At 35.7% G+C, this 22,233-nt stretch overlaps 1 protein-coding gene across 5 annotated transcripts in view; it reads right to left on the reverse strand.

Annotated features, from left to right (window-relative positions):
- Positions 1–996: 996 nt before the first annotated feature.
- CEST (death domain associated protein) overlaps positions 997–22,233 on the reverse strand; it is a 49,045-nt gene continuing 27,808 nt past the window's right edge. For 2 of the 5 annotated variants that reach the window (XR_966408.3, XR_016050523.1), the window contains 3 exons: positions 6,669–6,833; positions 6,415–6,586; positions 6,226–6,316 (listed from right to left, as the gene is read on the reverse strand). Coding sequence is in view for 2 of the 5 variants with exons in the window: in XM_011622014.3 (XP_011620316.2) it covers positions 6,497–6,586; positions 6,669–6,833 (255 nt within the window). In the remaining 3 variants the exon portion in view is untranslated. Of the gene's footprint in view, positions 1,220–6,225; positions 6,587–6,668; positions 6,834–22,233 lie in introns of those variants that run through there. The other 3 variants (XM_011622014.3, XM_088859956.1, XR_016050524.1) reach the window with 2 other exon arrangements.

A 22,233-nucleotide genomic window follows, 5' to 3' on the forward strand; every position in this document is an offset into this window, starting at 1 on the left:
TCTCTCTTCTCCTCTACCCGTCATCTGCTTCGTGCAATAACCCGCGTCCACAACAGACGTAGGATTTTGAGCCAACCCAAGAGTTCTAACCCTCAGGTTTTCCCGCACCCTTCCACTAGCCAGTCAGCCTCTTTGAGGGACTCGTCAAAGAGAGGGATAATTGAACCCCCATTGTACCTGCAAGCACGAAAGAGAGAAGATATCTTTGGAAAGCTTGAAGAGAGTCCTTGTCCAGACCGCATTGGCAAACAACCGGAGGGCTTCGTAATTGTTCTAAGAGGGCAAACCGCCTAGGTGTGTCCCCCGAACCCCAAGCGGTGACGTAAGCATTCGAACGTACCCTCGCCATAAAACTCTCTCGTTGTTGGTTCCTATCCACGCTCAGGAGAGCCCGTGCATGCACACCCATCGGTGCCTAGCATGCGTGGACCCCCCGCAGTTGTTTGAGTGAGGGATTTCTCCCCCTCGCGCACCACCCTGTTTGCGTTAGGGCGCAAAGCGAAAACCAGGTCCCGACCAGTCTTGAGTTATCTTCTCAATTGAAGCATAAATCTTGCAAAGCACGATTTTTATCTTCATACGTAGTTTATCTTCTTGTGTTTACCTTCATTTTACCTCTTGGACTTATATTCTCACATTGTTGATCTTTCTACTAAATTATGTTCATAGATGCGATCACTGACGCTTCTCGAACATTCAAACCCCATGATTTTGTAGGATTAGAATAAGAGATTCATAATTATCATCAATGACTGTGGTAGTGGGCTGTAGCCACTTCCGTTGTTTCAACTCAATCCATGCTAACCTTTTAAGGATGATAAAGTGTTACGGTCCCGCCCCCTACCATACTCGTCGGGCCCGTCGGAGGACAATAGGGTGTGGGATCGTGACCATGGGTAGTGAATGCCACTCAGGTGAGAGTGCGCTCAATACTTTGAAAAGTATGAATCAAAGCCAACCACTGAAAACAAAACACAGCACGTAACCACAAAAAGCTGGACAAACAAGTCCCAAACTACATATAATAGCTCCTAAATATTACAAAAGAGTCAAATGCAAAAAAGGCCCAACAACAAATACATAGTTCCAATACAAAGTGAAATATATTGCCAAACTGCCATTTAACACATATAATTAAAAAGAAGCTTCCATAGGGAGGAAGTAAGGGGCTCCAATTGCGATCATCAAAACACCCTTCCAAAACCCGTTGGCTATCACTCTGCATAGAGGAAAGTTAAAAGAGTGAGCTTCACATCCCAATAAACAAATCAAGGTGCCATGCTTTTCTGTCTATGAACATTATCTCATAATAATAATCAAGATGTCATGTAAATCTTAGAAATATGTAGCCATGTGCCCAAATCATATTTAGCAATGTGTCGTGCGTGATTCAGTTCATGGTGGAGCAATAACAAATCAGATGTCATATCATTCAAGAATGAGCATCAACATTGATCAACATAATCAGGCACGTATATATCAAGCATAAACAAAATCAAGGGATCCTAATATCACCTACTCTTGAAGTAGAAGCCCTATCCAACAGGCCAATCAAATTTCGATGCTTAGAACTTCTACTATCACTCTGGAGGGAAGCACCACCAACGGATGACTCGTTGCGTAGTGCCTCACACACACACACAGTCCCCAGTGCGCTTTGAGGCATTTGATAGGCAATGGCCTTGCAAGACACATCCCTATCCTTGCTCTCTAGCTGGAGGGCGTTACACTATCAACGGATGCCCCGTTTCATAGTGCCTCACATAGATTTTGGGGGGCGCGACCTTCCCAAATTACTCACATCCTAACTCTCTTCATATTATCGAGAGTTAGGGAAAGATCTCAATTGTCAACACAACTTTCTTAGCATATCACATCTGTGACATGTCTTATTACAACCATGCATACATATCATTTCATAGGCATGTCTTATTACAACTATGCACATTCATCATTTCATAGGCATGTCTATTATAACCATGCACATTCATCATTTCATATGCATGTCTTATTACAACCATGCACATTCATCATTTCATAGGTATATCTTATTACAACCATGAACATTCATCATTTAATAAGCATGTCTTATTATAACCATTCACATTCATCATTTCATAGGCATGTCTTATTACAACCATGCACATTCATCATTTTATAATAGAGCATGCAGTTGTTTCATAATAGAGCATGTCTGATTATCATGTATTCATTTCATAACAGAGCATGCCTCATTATCTTAGAGAATGCATTCATTTCATAACAGAGCATGTCTCATTATCATGCATTCATTTCGTAACAGAACATGCATTCATTTCATAACAGAGCATGTCTCATTATCATGCGTTCATTTCATAACAGAACATGCATTCATTTCATAACAGAGCATGCATTCATTTCATAACAGAGCATGTCTCATATTCAGGCATACATTTCGCATTAGCATGCATTCATTTCATAACAGAGCATGTCTCATTATCATGCGTTCATTTCATAACAGAACATGCATTCATTTCATTATAGAGCATGCATTCATTGCATAACAGAGCATGTCTCATTTCAGGCATACATTTCTCATTAGCATTAGATTATCATGCTCACATATCATAACAAAAACATGTTATACATATGCCATTTGCGATCCCGCTCAACTTTGTGAATTCATCATTGGTCCTCGAAACATGTCAAGTGGAAGCTGTGTCCACCAACAATTCCTCAAGTTATAGTTAACAATTAATGATTACAAAACTACACAGATTAATTCATTTCTCTTGTTTTGATTATTATTATTATTTCGAGTATTGTTATTATTCATGTTCCTAATTTTGTTTTTCAACTTATGACAATTGGCCTTGATATCTCCAATTTCCTTCCAGTAAAAACATGTCATCTTGGCCTGCTTTTTTATTTTTTAAAATTTATTCTTTTTATATACCTATTACTATTATTATTATTATTTTAATGATTATTAAGTTTATTAAGAATCTAGGAAGTAGAACTTGGAGCAAAGTGGAACTCATTTGACTAAAATGAAACTCATTTGACTTTTGTCTCTCTTTTTTTCTTGGCTCCACGCATGGGAAGTTTTAGCATGGTCATGGCCCATGCAGAGTGGTACAAAGCAATCATAACTAGTTTACAAGATGTAGGGAGATATTAAGAACATGGACACTTGCATGCAATCACGGATTAGATTCTTGGCCACAACAACGTCCTTTTTAGCACCATTATTTTGTTGACATGCTTGGTCACTTACTTCGCTTCCTTCATCCTACAAGAGTTGTACTTTGTTAATAAGAGTTGAACATGGGTCTTAGAAGTAGTCATACTTCTTAGATAAGGTGGTATGGTCATCAAATACCCTAATTAAGTCATCTTCCATATAATTTCGCATTGTGGTCCTAGCTATTTTATCATCTGCCAACCATTTTTATAATCTCCTTCTAGCTTGACCATTGGGATTAAGGCTTTAAAGCTGGTGGATTTGAATATAGAACATAATCCTATCATTGTCACCTATTTTTCTTTTTCGCATAATTTTTTTTCATTGATTTTTTCAAGTTCATTTTTGCATAATTTTTTTTCATTAAGTTTTTCAAGTTTTGATAACTCCACCATCACTAGCCTAGATTTTTCAAGTTTGCCTAAAATTGAAAGGTATTAAAATGCAAGAAAATTAAGATAGAAAGTTTAACTAAAATTTGAGTTTTGGAATAGATCTTCTATTAATACGTTACTGATTCTATATGGGCTGTGATCCTAATGAAAACTTCCCCCAATAGTTTGTTTGCACATTGATGTGATGCAATAGGCTACTGATTCTTTTGAATGTTAAAGGTCTCCAGAGACAAAAAATATAGTTGGACACTTTTTACCCTAATGAACTCAATTCATAGAGTAAATAGTAAATGGTTTGGCAGGGTAGGAACCAATTAACTTCCATCGCAATAATAATGGAAATATAATAATGAGATAATGTTTATGTGCACATCCTTTACAAAAAGAAATGATGAAACCCAACGAAGGAAGGAAAGAAAAATATACTTACATAGAGTTCATATGAATATTGACAGATTTCTAAGAAATTGTAAAATATTAAAAAAAAAACACCATGGTAAGTTTTCAACTTTTAAAACAGAATTACGAAGAACAATTCCACGGAGTAGATTATCTAAATTCTACATGAAACTCAAGATAAAAGGGGAAAAGTTGTTTAACAAGAAACCCAATACAAACAAGATTTTGAAGGCCGTTATTTTTGCTTCAAAAAAGAGAATACAAAAAACAAGTGTAAGCTTCGAGATCATGGGGATTGCAAAAAATAAAGCACTAGGTACATCTGCTCTGATACTAGTGTTGGATTATATATCATAGAGAGAACAAGGTTCCTATAGAATGATCAAGTAGCTTTCTTGGTAGCTCCTCTGATGACCATGTAACCCTATCTTACAGAGAGAGGGCAGACTATTCTCTAATGTTTAGCTTTTCTTCCTGAAATCTTTGAAAAGTGGCCCTCAAGATCTGGGAACAAGGAGTGTGTACAAGGAACCATTGAAAAAGTTCTCTCTAAAGAACGGCTAATGATTGGTGTGAGACTTTGGACAATGGGATACTTTTGGGATGACAATTAGTTAGTTGCTTCTAGGGTGAATTCTGTGGTAAATTTATGGTATCGGTATAGGTTTCTCTACTGTTCAGGAGGTGTTATGCTGTATAGGAATGTTCCTACGTGTACTCAAGAACTTGGTTTAAAATCTAGGATGAGGAAACACTCTCAGCCAAGTCAAGAATACTTCACCAATGCTCTGTTGTCTATAGTTTTACCTCTTTGATGATCATTCGGCATATAGAGCAAGATGATTATCGAAGAAGTAGACGCGTGCAAGTGAAAAGTATCTGGATACACTTGCTACAATCGGGATCCGAGCTGAAGGAATACAACACCGTCATTTTACAAAGAACACGACCCAAAGTTTAAATGAATAGGACTGCATACATTTTAAAAAGACAATTAACATTTTGGAAATCAGAGAAAGTTACCTACCTAGATTTGTATCGTGCCATCGTGGGATACAACTAGATGTCATTTTCCCCGCGACTGGGGTCCGGTGTGAGATTTTTACAGTCCTAAGATGCTTGCGGGAACTTACAAACGTAGAGGTGCAGGCCTCATCCTCTCCAATTTGAATGAAATTATTTTCAAGCTATTCTATCCAAATACCCATACTAATCTTTCAGAATTGTCTCTTGCCTTTACGGGATTAAATGTGAAAGGTATTACCGCCTACCCAAACCCTGCTTGAATATTAGCTGATTGGGACCTGCGATTTCAGTTCAGGTTTTGCCCTAATTGGGGAGGAGATTCATAGAAACAAATGTTTCATCACCCAACAATTGAAATTGCATTGGCGCATGGTAGGTATTGGCACACGTGAGAACTGAGGCGTTTAAGAACCGTGTGTTTGAGCTGTGAATGCAGCAAATAGAACGTTCCATTAATTCAAAAGATCTTATCTGTGTAAAACATCAGCCTGAGGTTCAAGGTCATACTACTTTTGCTTGTCCAAAAAAAAGAAGCACTTTGGCTGATTCAGGGAGGACGGACTTGGTTTCTTTTTCAAACAAAAAATTCAAAATTAATACACAGTTTCTTTTGTATATAGTTTTTTTAATGTTGGCAATATTTTGGAAATTTTGTTGATATTTTATCAATGTTTCAAAAATGCTGTGGTAGTAGCTCCAATTCAGCTTTCAGTTTTGAACCCAAAGCTGAAGACCTCACCCCCTTTAGCCGAAATGCGACGAATCTAACATGATTCCATGACTCAGACTTAAAACTACTCGAGTTGCTCGGACCCAAAAGATGAATGGCATGGAAATAACTCAAACAGGCTGTCCAACCAATTCCCAAGGTTGCGGTATTAGAATCACATAGACTCACCCCACGAAAGACTGGCCATTTCTCATTTGACCAGGCAGAGTAAGATGGCATAACTCAGGTCTGGGACCTTTCGTAGTGATCAGCATGTCAATCCGGTGCACAATGTGGAGAGTTTCTCATTCAGTCTAAGACGTGTCATGCGCAGATAGGGAAAGAAGGTTATATGGTTGTAACGTTCTGTTTGCAACTGGTGGAGAAGGAAACCCAGTAAAGGAAAAAGGCAATAACGTCCCGGCACTTTTGCATCCATGTAATAACCGAAAAAAACGGAAAACGTGAAGCCCTTTTGCAAAAATAATGTAAAACACCATGATATTGTGATTCGGTTCCGGGGCTCCCAAAAATTTCGGAAACATTCCCAAACATGCTGCAAATCTACACAATGTAATGTAATCACAATTAATTATAATCAATGACAAGAACTTGTAATATAATTCAACAAAAGTAATAGATGAGTTTTGCAATGTACATACAAATATGCCCCAAGATTTCTGATGTAGATGTGAGGGCAAGGTGCATCCATGACACAAACACCAAACAAGCAGAAAAAGCATTTCATTGAAGGGAATTATAAAATAGGATCAGCACAACAGCAACCCCAATGATGACCGGTAGGGCTGTGACAACATATAACATTCCATATCCCTGCAACAAACTTGGCTTATAAAATTACGCATAGGAGTTAAAACAATGAGATTTCAGAGAGAAGAGTTGTCACTGAACGAACCAGAACCGAGGGAACTTCAGTTTCACCAGCCTCATCAGCTGAATCTATATCTACGGCTGAATCCCAGTCAATGTTCAGTCGTTTAGTGGCTAGTTCAGGATCAATACCCGTATCAGTGACACTGGCATATGGAGATTTACTGGGTTTCCTCTTGGGTGCTTCAACCTATCAATAAAGGAAGTAGCACCAAAGTGTTACAAGATCTATTCAAAATTCAGACTCCAAAAGCAGTTTCAGGTGGAACCCTAGCATTTCTGAAAAGATCCCAGAAACAGATAAACATTCTTTAAGTGGTTTACAAGCAATAAACAAGCAGCAACAAAGTATACACCTACAGGTTTATGGAAAGTGATACAAGTGTAGCAACAAAATGAAATTCTGAAAAGGGAAAATTGAAACAATCCAGAATATCGATTTTCCCTATATAACATCAATAAATAACCGTACTCCATAAATTCTTTGTCAAATCAAATAACCCTTTCATTTTCTAATTGCCGAACAGAGTTCACACCAAACTCATTCCCAGGTTTCTATGGGCAAGCAATGCAGCAAACTTCACAATTTTCCATAAACAATGGTGGTTAATATTTTAGATGGTGTCTCAAAACAACTACAATATTTCAGTATGGGTCTCTTGTCATGGAGGTCAGGGTAGATGGAGCTACAAAAGTGACATCAAAAGCTCCAATCCCACCCATCCCAAGTTAACATTCAAAGGGGAAAAAAAAATTGCAACGACAACAACAACAGCTGTTGTGTTGTAACCTTTGTTAGGCCATTGTCTAAGTTACGAAAAGTATGGCTAGGAGGGAATTTTTAGTCCCATGTTGCCCATATACAAGGCTCTTTACAAACTTACAAGTGGGAAGGCTGCTTATTCCTCTAGGGGCTCAGAAGAGAGAGAAACTTGGAGCCTTAGGGTTGATTTCAATTTGTGTGTGTGCACAGCCGCCGGGCTGTGGCTGAGGTTAAGATATGGGTCATAGTCTTTTCTTTTGCTGACCAAACTTTTTCCACTGGCAAAGTCGTTGCCCAACCACGAAGGACCCTATGCCTCTACTTAGAGACCCCAACTTGCAATTGCTGTGAGGGCTTCCACCCACTTTTAACGCTTTTGACCACGGTTAAGGCTTTCATCACAGGTAAGGATATTTCTCTCTTCTCAATGCCCCAAAATGCTTTCCCAAGTGTCAATCACATGTCCAGTCTTTTGCCACATGTCGAACTCCCTGCAGTTAATGGAGTAGCTCTATATAAATGCCCTTCTTGTCCAAAGAAATGTTCCTTTATAAATACCCCTTTCCCATTGTTCAAAAAAACGAACCACTCGGCGCCTAGGCGGTCCAGAAAGCCTAGGCGCATCGCCCAAGCCTAAGCGGCCAAACTAGGCGGCAATCCTTGGGCGGTTGCCTAGGCGATATAGAATCCACCTAGGAGGGTGCCCAGCACCCAACCTTAAGCGGCCGCTCAGGGCCTGCACCCCGCCTAGGGGCGGAAATAAGTTTCTTTTTTTGTTCTATTGAGTTTTTTAAAACAAAAAAGCTTTTAAGGATGGGTTTTAGGTTCATTTGAAACCTAAACCAACAAGAACCCATCCAGAGATAAAGAAACCTAAAAAAAACTAAATTTTGTTATTTTCATTGGATTGAAATGTTTCTCAAAATTACGAAAAATAGATCCAAACATCGCCCATGTAGATTAGATTTAGTTTTGGAGGTTTTTAATCCTATTAGAGGGTGTTTTTTATTATTTTAGTATTAGAAAACATTTCAGATGTAGGAGTTTAGAGTTTGAGCAATCAAAATAAGTGCAAAACTTTATTTTTTAGATTGCTTATTTTATTTTGAGATGTACTCTTCAGGATCTAGTTGAAGTGGAGATTCAGGTTGGAACTATGGATATAACCCGAATCCAGATGACAAAAATTGCATTCGATGCAATTCTTGTGAAAAAGATACAAAAGGGGAAAAAACGGTTTATGCAACATCTTGCCAGTATTAAGGGGCATGTTGCCTCTTGTAAAAATGTTTCTAAAGCTATCAAAGAGGAAATTAAGCAATATATGAGTTCTGTAAAACAAAAACACGAATAAAATCCCTGTCAATTGAATAGATCTATTACTCGTTCTTATAGAAGAAGTGATCCAGGTTAGAAGTATGGTTATAACCCAAAACCAAACAATAAAAATTGTATAAGACGTAATTTTTGTAAAAAAGATATCAATGGGGGTATTAACCGATTCAAGAAACACCTTATCGATATTAAATGGAATGTTGCTTCTTGTAAAGAGTTTCTGAAGTTATTCGGGATGAGATTAGACAATTTCTGAATTTAAAAGAACCAGAAAATAATGAAAATGAGCCTTGTTCTATAGAAATATCTTCTCCAGGTTCTTCTAGAAGTGGTGATACGGGTTGAAAGTATGGTTATAACTCAAATCCACATGACAAAAATCGTATTAAATGTAATTATTGTGGAAAAGATACTGATTAGGGCATTTTGCCAGTATTGAGGGGGATGTTGCCCTGCGTAATAATATTCCTAAGGCTACCAAGGAGGAGATTATACAATATTTGAGTTCAAGGAAGCACAAAAAGATAGAAAATGGTAGAGCAGCAAGACTCCTAAAGCCTCATCTGTACATACTAGTAAGAGGGAGGTAGAAGAAGAGGAGGAAGATGTAGATTCAAAAGCAACAGAGGACGACGTCATATTGAAGAGGGAGGACACCGATGATGATGGCCCCGAATCTTATGCATATGATGAGCCTTATGATGACTGAACACTCTTGGTGTTGAGTGTTGACTATTGTATCCTAGATTGTATATTTTTTGAATTTATGTATATTTTCTTTTTCTTGTTTTTAGTTTCTACTTTCTAATTTCTAATTCTTCTAACTTTTGTGTGTACAGTCTATAGTGTATTGGACTATCAGTGTACGCTTGTATGGTTTTATTGTTTTAGCATTGAATGAAAATATGGATTATGGTCTTGTGGATTATCAAAATTCTCTTCTCGACTTCTATCTTCTTCTTTTTTTATTTTTCAACTGGGCCTCCCAGGTTCTGGGTGCCCTCTTAGGCATTGGGCAACCTGGACCCCCACGGTCGCCTGGGTGCCGCCTAGTGCTTTTTGAAACACTGCCCTTTCTAAATTGAAATTCGCTACACTCTCATGGACAGAGATCCTCATAACTTTCAGAGAAAAAGATTAATATCGATCAACTTTGGGATGGAGTGTGAAAAAGCTTAGAGAGAGACTACAGCTCAACACCCTTCAATCATAAGGAAGGTATACATAAATTATATGATTTCCAGTGTCGAATCTCGAATGTCTACAATTTTCTTTTTGTTTTAAGTCTACAACACTTTGTAACCATGAATCAAAGCTTTTCTTTCTATATAATGATTGGATGTAAATGAAACGAGTTGCTTACAAGTGCTTGAGACTCTTAATTCTTTTTCAACAAAAAAGCTTCCGATCTTTAAGCGATCCAAGGCAAGTTTGATCCCCATTTGTGTGTTGTTCTCCAATTTTCCCTTCGAGAGTCATTGGTCTAATCTTTTTTCTTCTTTTTTTTTTTTTGAGAATGTAATGGTTTGTATTAAAAGAGGGTTAAAGGAGTACAACAGTGGTCTTATCTTTTTTCTTTAAAGTACATTTTTGAGCGAATCAGGGATGTATTACTGAAACCAAGGCGTATTGGAGTAATTTAAAAGAAGAATGTGGGTGAATGGTTGAAGTGAAAGAGGGTGAAACTTGGCTTTGCTTTTTGGCCATTCTCCTCTCTCTACTTATCTGTTCCCCAAAGAGCTGGAAAGGGTGGGAGGAGAGGGCCTTAGGGTAGAGAAAGACATGAAAATGAGTGGAGAAGAGATCAGAAGAGAGCGAAGAGAGAAATCTTGTTGAGTGTTAATACCTTATCTTGGAAAACATCACAACACATAAAGAAAATATACTAGCTACACAGGCCTAAGGTTTTCTAGTGTCTTTCATTACATATAAAAAGTGATTACATCACAGAATGAAAGGAATGGTTTCCTACGAGCCTGAAAGAACTCTTATTAAAGGTTCTTTTCTTTTCTCAAAACATTAAGATTTTCACCATTGGGGCCCACCTCCTTCAAGAATAGCTATATAAAACATAAAGCTATTAGGTTTCTGGGTACATTAACCTGATTGAAGGCCAATTTCATAATTTATACCTTGGAAATATAATTAGGCTTCTGGGTACATTAACCTGATTGAAGGCCAATTTCATAATTTATCCCTCAGAAATATAATTACCCAAAAACAAGACAACCTTTGCTTTAACTTGCTCGTTTGTACTAGCTCGAAACAGTCTCTAATGGAATCCTTTTGAGACATGCATCCAGTGGGACTAAGAACCATCCTAAAATGCAAAATAGATTTTCAACAACATTCCTAAAGACCTCTATTTTATATTTCCTCCCTACAAGACAAACTCTTGGTTTTCTAAACATGCTCGGGATAATTAAAGAAAATCTCCCCACAAGTTATCAACCCCAACTTGTCCCCAAATTCTACAAGGACCATTTTGATATGGCTCCATAATCCTAGGCTCATCAACAACCATTTGACCACATGGTCAAAAAATTCCACAAAAGGTTAGCCTCTGAGAAAGGTAGGTACCAGTCTTGGAGGGAGGATTACTCTCATCAAGGTCCCACTTTCCAATATCCCAATCTGCGCCGTCACTTTTCAAAATGCTGGCTAGCATTGTCATAAAGCTCAAAAGACTGATGAGAAAATTTCTTTGGGCTGGATATATATCCAACCATAAACCCACTTAATTGCTTGGAATCAAGTTTCTAAGCCCAAAAAGGTCTAAGGCCTCAGCATTCATAGGCTTAAGCTGATGAGCTGGGCTCAAACTGGCAAGTCGTTGTGACACTTCACCACTAACCACAACTTTCTATGGCGCTAGGTTGTCCTTTAGAAGTATGGCGCATTGATTTGCACGCTTTGTTTCCTGGGAGGAACCCATGGCCTTTAGAATTTTTCAGGTTTTTCAAAACTTTTATTCCTGTCATGAGCTCTTCATGCCTTTTAGTTGGGAGATCCAAGCAACGATGGCCAAAATTATACTAGTTAGTCCATGGCTCAAACACTTTAAGGTTTTTGCGTGAAACGTGCCAAATCAATAATCCTCCACATAATGAAGCATATTAGACAGAAAAGAAAACGCAAAAACAATTTTGAGCACCAAAAACCTTGAATGATCATCTACAAAAAGGATGGCCTAGAGCGGTTTTTGGGCAGAATTTAGACGGAGCACTTTTCGATCCGCAAATCAAAGTTTTATTTTTGATTAATTGTAGAGATGAATAAAGATGATTTAAAAGTTTCAGGGTCACAAAAAACTCCTTCTTAGGTGCATGCTACATGGTCTACAGTAAGCCTAGCTCAGGGGCTTACCAAATGTTTTTCTTATATATATATATATATACACACACACAAGAATACAAGAATTTTGTTCTCCGTTGTGCTCTATTAAGGGCTATGCCCTTTGTAAGACCATAAGTTCTCGTGTCTTTTCACTACTTTCATCCATATCCTTTTGAGCCTTCTCCTTGCTCTTTTAGAGCCTTTTACTTGAACCAAATCGGATCTCCTAACTAGAATGTTGTATTAAGTCTACACTGCACATGGTCCGCCCACTTAAGTCTAGTTTCCTTCATCTTATCGCCTCTTGAAGCCACACCTAAGTTCCCTCGAATGTACCTATTTTGAATGTTCTCCTTTCTTGTCTTACCACTCATCCATCTCAACATCCTCATCTCAACTACACTCATCTTATGGGTACGTTGTTTCTTGATCGCCTAATATTTCATCCCATAAAGCAAAGTTGGTCTCATAGCTTTCTTTTAGAACTTCTCCTTCAGCTTCATTGGTATGTGGCAATCACATAAAACTCTAGATGCACATCTCCACTTTGCCCACCAGTTCTAATTCTATATGCGACATCTTCCTCAATCTCTCTATTTTTGTGGATTATCGAACCAAGATATCGAAAATATTGTCTTTTGGGTTTTTATTGCTTGTCAATCTTAACTACTTCCTCGTTTCTACTTCTATTATTATTAAACTTGCATTTCATATATTCTGTCTTAGTCCGATTAATTTTAAAACCTTTAGATTCAAGATCATCCCTCCAACATTCTAACTTTGTGTTGATGTTGCTTCTAATCTCTCCCTCTCTCTCGACCTATATATATATATATATATATATATATATATATATCTGAAGTATCTATGAAACGCCTATGGGCGAAAATGAGCAGTGTTTTTGCCCATAGGCTCATCATTGTCCAAAAAATCGAGCGGCGTTCGCTTTTCGACTGCCACGGACATGCTAGGTCTGTGGCGGTCAAAAAATCATGCGAAACCATCGTTGCGAGTCCGTTCAATAAACCGCAAAGTACATAGCAAGTTCGTGGCAGTGGCGAAACACTGTAGCACTTCGCTCATAAGCTTTTTTAGGTTTTTCCATATATATATATATATATATATATATATATATATATATATATATGGGTTATGTTAGGGTGCTCACACCATAGAGCATTTTATAATTGTACTCAACAAATTTTGGACACTTATACCCTTTTGTTTTGTACAAGCATCTTTTAGTAAGGGTACTTTTGGTCATTAGGAGGGGTGTGACATCACCCACATGGAACATTAAATGGTACTAGTATAGTTCATGTGGGTGATGTCACACCCCATGTGGATGATGTCACACCTTTCTTAATGACCAAAAATACCTTACTAAAAAATTATCATACTGCAAAGTAAAAGTATATAAGTGTCCAAAATTTGTTGAGTACAATTATAAAATGTTTTACAAGAAAAATCATCCCAACGCCAGCAAAAATGAACAGTGATTTCACCTTTGCTCAGCATTGTCCAAAATTCATCGCACGGTCACGATTGTGTGATAGTGTTTCATTTTTCATTTTTTTTCTATTAATCGGAATGATCTAAAATTTAGAGCGAGTGTACATCTTAGTGAGGCGCACCTAATAAAAATATGAAAAAAATATTTTACAAAATATAAATTGACCAAAATATCCCCATAAATTTTCAAGGGTATTTTGATCAATTTATATTTTGCAAACTTTTTTTTTATATTTTTATTAGATTCTCCTATTTTTTATGAACACAAGCTCCAAATTTCATATCATTTTGATTTGTAGAAAAAAAAATGAAAATTGAAACACTACCGAACAACTGTGACCGTACGATGAACTTTGGACAGTGATGAGCACAGGCCATCACTGTTCATTTTCGCCTATAGGTGTTGTGTAGTGTTTTCCATATATATATATATATATATATATATATATATATATATATATATATAGATGGAAAAGGCAAATCATGCCAGCCCATGGGTTAATGGAATAATGTAAACCCAATGGGCCAATATGAATCTACGCTGATCTGATAATGACGACTACATTTTGTATTTAAATTCTAGTCGTCTTTCTACATATCCTAATCATAGGAAATTTAGGGCATTCACTCTTCTCATCAAGGAGCACCTAAAAATAAATAAAAATTTAATCATAAAAATTAAATAAACCAAAATACCCCTAACAGTTTAGTAGGAAGTTTTTCGGAATTACAAACTTGAGTCTATTCATCCCCCTGAAACTAGCTAACAATTTAAGGGAAAAAAGTTCGAGGATAAAATTGAAGTTAAAGCCTCACCTTTTAAAATAGGACATAAAGAAGCTGACCATAATATAGCCAAGCTTGAAGGAATACCACATATTATTGAACAAAATAGTTATACAAATGTTTTTCTCCAAACAATAGGAAAGCAAACTACAAGAATAGAAAATGCAATTAATAATTTAAAACCAACTGCAGAAAATAAAAAAATTGGTAAACAGAAAGAGGTTGTTCTGTTTAAACCTCCTCCAACTATTGAGACAGGAAAGTTTAGCTTACAAGGAATAAAGAAGAAAGAAGACAATAGGGAATTAGTCGATGAATTGGTTAAAAGATTGGCAAAATTGAAAATCAATGAAAGGAAGAAAGGTCAAGTCTTCTAAAGCCAAGGAAAGAGATATTCAAGTCCTATAAAAGAAACCTGACCAAGAAATTTCTGATAAAGAAAAAGCTTTTAAAACAGAAAGCTTAGAAGTTAATAGAATTGATTATGGGAGAAAAATTAGACCAGTTTCCCAAACCAGAATGTACTATCCTAGACCAACCCCAGTAGATCTTCAAATAGAAGAAGACTTAATTTCTACCTCGGTCTCTTATATAGGGAAATCCATAGTAAACTGGAATATAGATGGCATGGCTGAAAATTAAATCTTAGATCTTATGAAACACATGACAATGTATGCCATTGCCTGCAAGGCAAGTGGGAATCAAGACCACGAGATAGCCAAGGCCATAATATGTGGATTTACAAGATGGTTAAGAGGTTGGTGGGATTTTCATATGGATGAAGAATCAAAAAATCAAATATTGAATGCCTCAAAACAATGGCTAGTCAAGAATGAAACTGGCCAAGACTATATAATCCAAGAAGGAGAAGCAGTCAATACACTAATATATACAATCACCCTCCATTTCGTAAGAAGCACTGCTTTGTTGGCAGGAAGATCTGAAGATTTGTTATCAAATCTAAGATGTCCTACACTCTCTCATTATAAATGGTATTAAGACGTATTTTTCTCAAGATTACTATCAAGAGAAGATAGTAAATCAGATCATTGGAAAGAAAAGTTTGTAGCTGGACTATCCCACTTTTTTGCTAAAAAGGTAAAAACAAGGCTTAAAAATAAGCATGGTGGAATTATTCCTTATTCTCTGTATACCCAAGGAGAACTATCAGCCGAAATCTGTGCTGAAGGTCTAACATTATGTACAGACCTAAAGCTTCGAAGACAATTGGAAAAAAAGAGACCAACTAGGAGAAAAAAATTAGGAGATTTCTGTGAACAGTTTGGTTATAATACCCTACCCCCTTCAAAACCCTTTCGTAAAGAAAAGCATGAAAATTTCAAAAAAAAAAAATTTAAACAATCTTCAAAGAAAAGAGAAAAATTTTCCAGGAAATCTTTACAAGACAAACCATCCTTTAAAAGTAAGGGAAAAAGAAAAATTCATGTTTGTTATAATTGTGGTAACGTAGGCCATTACCAAAATAAATGTAGAGTTAAAAAGAAAATTAACTCTCTAGAAATAGATAATAGTCTTAAAACCCAATTATTTGAGATACTCCAAATAAAAGAAGAAACTTCTGATGCTTCTGATTCAGAAAATGAAATGTTAATTGGAGAAATCAATGATGATGAAGATATTATCATTAGTAGTTCTGATTCAGACTCTGATGATGAAAATAATCCAAAAGAAGAAAATTGCCAATGTACTTTTTATAAGGCAGTCATTCATATGAATGGGTTAAGTATCAACACTCTTACAAAAGAAGAAGATCTGATTATAGATCTTATTAACAAAATAACGGATCCAGAGGCTAAAAGGGAAGCCTTAGTTCAATATATCAACATGTCCAAAACTCCATCTGGAAAGGCAAGATCTTCTCTTCTTCTGACAAAAGAAGATTATAGTTTTCATGATATCCTTAGAAGAGTGCAAAACAAAACCCAGGTTGACAGAGAACACTCAATCTCTGAATTAAAACATGAGATAAATGAGGTAAGAAACGAGTTAATAACTCTAAAAACAAGGGTTCAAATCCTAGAATTAACCCAGAAACCTCCTAAAGAAAAAATTGAAGATGAAAACATAGAATTAGAATTCAATAATCTAGTAACTGAATATGATATTCCTTTACCATCAGAAGTGGAAGATACACTTCCTAAAACAAAGGAAGGATCTGAAGCTAATATGAATGTGTTAGAAAATTGCAAGTTTGTAAACCTGGTCGACAAAATAATAACCCAAAAATGGTTTACTAATATCAAAATTGTAGTACAAAAGGAACACAGTTTTCAAACTATTGCCCTGATAGACTCAGGAGCTGACTTGAATTGCATAAATGAAGGATTAGTACCAACAAAATACTTTACCAAAACTACCCAAGTACTAAATACTGCCGATGGTAGTAAAATGCTTATTAATTACAAGTTATCAGATGTTGCAGTATGCAATAATGATGCTTGTTTCAAATTCCCCTTCATAATGGTAAAAGGTTTAAGTCAACCTGTTATTCTAAGAACCCCCTTTTTAAACATGCTCTATCCAATTAAAATTGATGACACAGATATAGAAGCTAATATTGAAGGACATAAAGTTAAATTCACCTTTATTGACAAGCCTAGAATCCATGAGGTTAATATTATCAGGGATAAGATTTCTTCTAAAGAAAAATTTCGTTATCATCTAAAAGAAGAAATAAATTATGAAAATATAGAAGAAAATTACTACTTCCCGGGATACAAAATAAAATTAAATCTCTAAAAATAGATATTGAAAAGATCATATGCGCCGATATCCCCAATGCTTTCTGGGATAGAAAACAACATATTGTTGAACTTCCTTATGTACCGGACTTTCGAGAGGAAACAATTCCTACTAAAGCAAGGCCTATCCAAATGAACAATAGGCTACTTGAGATCTGCAAAAAAGAAATAAAAGAATTACTAGACAAAAAACTTATAAGAAAAAGTTCATCACCCTAGAGTTGCTCAGCCTTTTATGTTGAAAAAGCCTCAGAATAGAAAGAGGAGCTCCTAGGTTGGTTATAAATTATAAACCACTCAACAAAGTTCTTAGATGGATCAGATATCTGATCCGAAATAAAAGAGACCTTCTGGATAGACTGGCTAACGCCTGTATCTTTTCAAAATTTGATCTCAAGTCAGGTTACTGACAAATCCAGATTGCTGAAAAAGGCAAATACAAGACTACTTTTAATGTCCCATTTGGACAATTTGAATGGAATGTCATGCCTTTTGGATTAAAACATGCACCATCAGAATTTCAAAATATCATGAACGAAATTTTTAATCCATATACTAAATTTATGATTGTTTGTATTGATGATGTACTTGTTTTCTCAGAATCTATTGATCAACATTGGAAACATTTAGATACATTTATAAAAGCAATAAAGAATGTTGGCTTAGTAGTTTCAGCAAAAAAGATAAATCTATGCCAAACAAAAATAAGATTTCTAGGACACAATATTTTTCAAAGAAGAATTATTCCCATTGATAGAGCAATAGAATTCGCATTTAAATTTTCAGATGTAATAAAGGGAAAAACTGAATTACAAAGATTCTTTGGATGTTTAAATCATATTTCTGATTTCTATAAAGATTTGGCCCTGGATGCAAAACCTTTATTCCAAAGATTGAAAAAGCATCCTCCAGAATGGACTAATGAACATACTAACGCAGTCAAAAAGATTAAAATAAAAGCTAAAGAATTATCATGTTTAGCCCTATCCAGTCCTACAGCGTTTAAAATAGTAGAAACAGACGCCTCAGAACAGGGACTTGATCTTGTATTAAAACAAAAAATCAATAATCAAGAGCAATTGGTCTTGTTTACTTCTAAAACCTGGAACCCGGCCCAACAAAATTATTCAATAGTGAAAAAAGAGATACTTGCTATTGTCCATGCTGTCACAAAATTCCATAGTGATCTCTGCTTAACCAGTCATTCCTTATACAAACTGACTGTAAAGCAGCTAGAGATATTTTTCAGAAAGATGTAAAAAATCTCGTTTCAAAACAAATCTTCGCAAGATGACAAGGTATTCTCTCTACTTTTGAATTTACTATAGAACATTTTATTGGTAATACTAATTATTTGCCTGACATTTTAACACGAGAAGTTTTGAAGGGAGGGTAGAAGGAATCAACAAAAGCGATCGATGGAAATAATCCCTAGCCCAAGGAAAACCCTGACATCACCATCAACATCAAACGCTTTAATAAGAAGGCAAATACAAGATATTGATATATCTCCCCGTCAAACACCAATAAGTACTCAAACTCCTAGTACTAAAACCACATATTTGGAAACAACATATATTCATTTGCTGATTATAGAAAATAACCACCAGTCGAAAAACCCGACTGAAATAGCTGTCACATATTTAAGGCAACATATGCATCCCAATATGAATGAAAGATGCAAGGTATGCTATGAAAATATCCTTACGGAAACATGTTCGGTATTTATAGTACACCATTACCGAAACAATGATACAGAAATAGCATACTCCAAATTCCAAATTAAAAAGGTTATTTCTTACCAAGAATGGGGACTAAATCCTTTAAAACCAAGGATCACCAATACGAAAGGATTTAAAATCAAATCCTATCACTACTTCGAATATATAAAAGCTTGGGATGAAGTTTTTGCATACCATAACACAAAAAATTCACATAGACGGTATATTCAGTTTAAATTAATTAAGCCAAATAAATTTCCCAATTGATTTAAAAATTGATTCTCTATATGGGGATCATCAAGCCAAATTCTACCTACGAATTTACAAATTTCACAGAGAAAATTCTCTGATTACAATAGTCAAAGTCTTAAAAGAGACTATCATATATATATATTATAATCTTATATCAGGTCCCGCGGATTTTAAAATGGGATTATCAAATCTCATAATATCCTATGGATAGGAGGGATTATATTTTCGAATTAAAGAGACAAATATACATCAAATGGTGAGACAATTATAAAAGTGAATCCCTCAGTCTAGATAAAATAAAAATGAAACTTATACCTTTAGTTTCATCTTGAAAAGAAAAAATAGAAATAGCAGAATATGTTGCAATATTACAACAACAAAACCCTAAACTATCTAAAGAAGAGCTTAAAAGGAAGCTCTAGAGTGCTATAGAAGACAATGAAAAAATGGCCACCTCTACTCAGAGTGATGAATAGAAAAACTACAGTCCAATGAACAGTGATGACTGTGAAGAGATTGAATTTTCTTCAAAGTAAAGAAAATTCACAAAAGGACCTGGACGACTCTACCCATATCCAAGACACGTGTCCCTTCATCGACAGAATCTACTTTTTACTATAACCACTACAAAAAGCTGACTAAAGCAAATACTGTAGCCACCACCGATAGAATCTACTTTTTACTGTAGTCACTACAAAAAGCTGACTAAAGCAAACAAACATCTAGGAAAAGATTGTCGACGTGGATTTCAAAGAGATTTCAAATTCGCCTAACTCTTATGGCTACAAGAAGGCGAAGCCGAGTTGTTTACCGGGCACTTGAAAAATTTCTGTTGCGTCCTTCTCTTTCTTTCTCCTAGATATACTTAGAGGTGTATCCAACCATCCAACTTCCCTATTCTGAGTCTGTAAATGTGTGAGAGATTGATGAGTGCTTAAGCATATGTGTGATTCCTCTTATAGTTCAAATAGTTAAAGTCTTGTTGTTGCATATTCTCGTCGAGCCTTTGTATCTAGGAAATTTCAAACAGTTAAAGTCTTGTTGTTGCGTATTCTCGTCGAACCTTTGTATCTGGGAAATATAAGTTTTTATAGTTAATCATTGTGCTTATATATTTATAGCTTGTTCATGGTTTATTTGTTTATAGTTTAAGTTTATGACAATTTTATGATAGCTTATATTCTCATATGCTGCTTCTGCTTATTTATGAAAGAATGGTATCAGAGCCAAGTTAACTTTACAGTGGTATAACTGTATTATTAGTAGTAAGCTGAACTATTAAGTAAGAGTCTGAGAAATCTGCAAAGTTAGTTCAAAGTCGCTGTGACCCAAAGATCACTAAGGCCAAGAAGATCCAGGAAAGTGTAGGAACTGTTTCCAATTGACTCGAACTAAATGGCAAATTTCATCAGATCATTATCTAATAGATCTGCTACTACTAGTAATACACTTCGTGTTAATAGTAGAGAAGGAGTTATAATAGATAATATAGAGAAACAAATCCAAAATTGGAATATACCAAAAGTAACTATACTAGATATTTATAGTAAGGGGACTTTTGACTTCAAAAGTAATTTTTTCATAAAAACAATTGAAAAAAGTATTTTTGTTATGGAAACTCGAGACAAATTTCAATTACTTTCAGAAAGAATGATCGAAGATCATAAAAAGAAAGATTATAAATATTTGCATATTGGATTAGTTCAAATAGCTGTCAAACCATTGACAAGAACGGGATTAAATAATTCTGTTCTACTCTGTTTAAGAGATAGCCGTCACAAAAAATTCACTGATTCTTTATTAGGAATAGTCGAAGCTAGTCTCTGTAATGGCATAATAAACTTTAGTTGTTTTCCAAATTTCTCTGTAGCCTCAACCGATCCAAATCTGTTAAAAGTCCTAACTCTAAACCTAAAAACGCAAGGTTCTGAGCTTTCTGTTTTAAAAGCTTTTTCTATATCAGAAATTTCTTGGTCAGATTCCTTTGGTATGACTTGAATATCTCCTTCCTTGGCTTAAGAAGACTGACCTTTCTCCCTTTTATTGATATTCAATTTTGCCAATCTTTTAACCAATTCATCGACTAATTCCCTATTGTCTTCTTTCTTCTTTCTTCTTTATTCCTTGTAAGCTAAACTTTCCTGTCTCAATAGTTGGAGGAGGTTTAAACAGAACAGCTTCTTTCTGCTTACCAATTTTTTTATCTTCTGCAGTTGCTTTTAAATTATTAATTGCATTTTCTATTCTTGTAGTTTGCTTTCCTATTGTTTGGAGAAAAACATTTGTATAATTATTTTGTTCAATAATATGTGGTATTCTTTCATGCTTGGCCATATTATAGTCAACTTCTTTAGGTCCTATTTTAATATATAAGTACAATGAATAACTATAAAAACTTACATTTTCCAGATACAAAGGCTCGACGAGAATATGCAACAACTGTTTGAACTATAAGAGGAATCACACATATACTTCAGCACTCATCAATCTCTCACACATTTACAGAAAGGGAAGCTGGATGGTTGGATACACCTCTAAGTATATCTATGAGAAAGAAAGAGAAGGACGCAGAAGAAATTTTTCAAGTGCTCAGTAAAACAACTCAGCTTCTTCTTCTTATAGCCACAGGAGTTAGGCGGATTTGAAATTTCTTTGAAATCCGCACCGACAATCTTTTCTCAGATGTTTGTCTGCTTTAGTCAGCTTTTTGTAGTAGCTACAGTAAAAAGTAGATTATGTCGGTGGTGGCTACAGTATCTGCTTTAATCAGCTTTTTGTAGTGGCTACAGTAAAAAGTAGATTCTATCGGTGAAGGGACACGTGCCTTAGATATGGGTGGAGTCGTCCAGATCCCTTTGGGAATTTTCTTTACTTTGAAGAAAATTCAATGCCTGCACAGTCATCACCGTTCATTGGACTGTAGTCTTCTTCTTCATCACACTGAGTAGAGGTGGACATTTTTTCATTGTCTTCTATAGCACTCCAGAGCTTCTTTTTAATCTCTTCTTTAGATAGTTTAGGGTTTTGTTGCTGTAATATTGCAACATATTCTGCTATTTCTATTTTTTATTTTTGAGATGAAACTGAAGGAATAAGTTTCATTTTTATTTTATCTAGACTGAA

Source organism: Amborella trichopoda, chromosome 2 (genome assembly GCF_054954075.1).
Source record: "Amborella trichopoda isolate Santa Cruz 75 chromosome 2, AtrichopodaSantaCruz75HAP2 v2.0, whole genome shotgun sequence".
In the NCBI taxonomy this organism is placed as follows: Eukaryota; Viridiplantae; Streptophyta; class Magnoliopsida; order Amborellales; family Amborellaceae; genus Amborella; species Amborella trichopoda.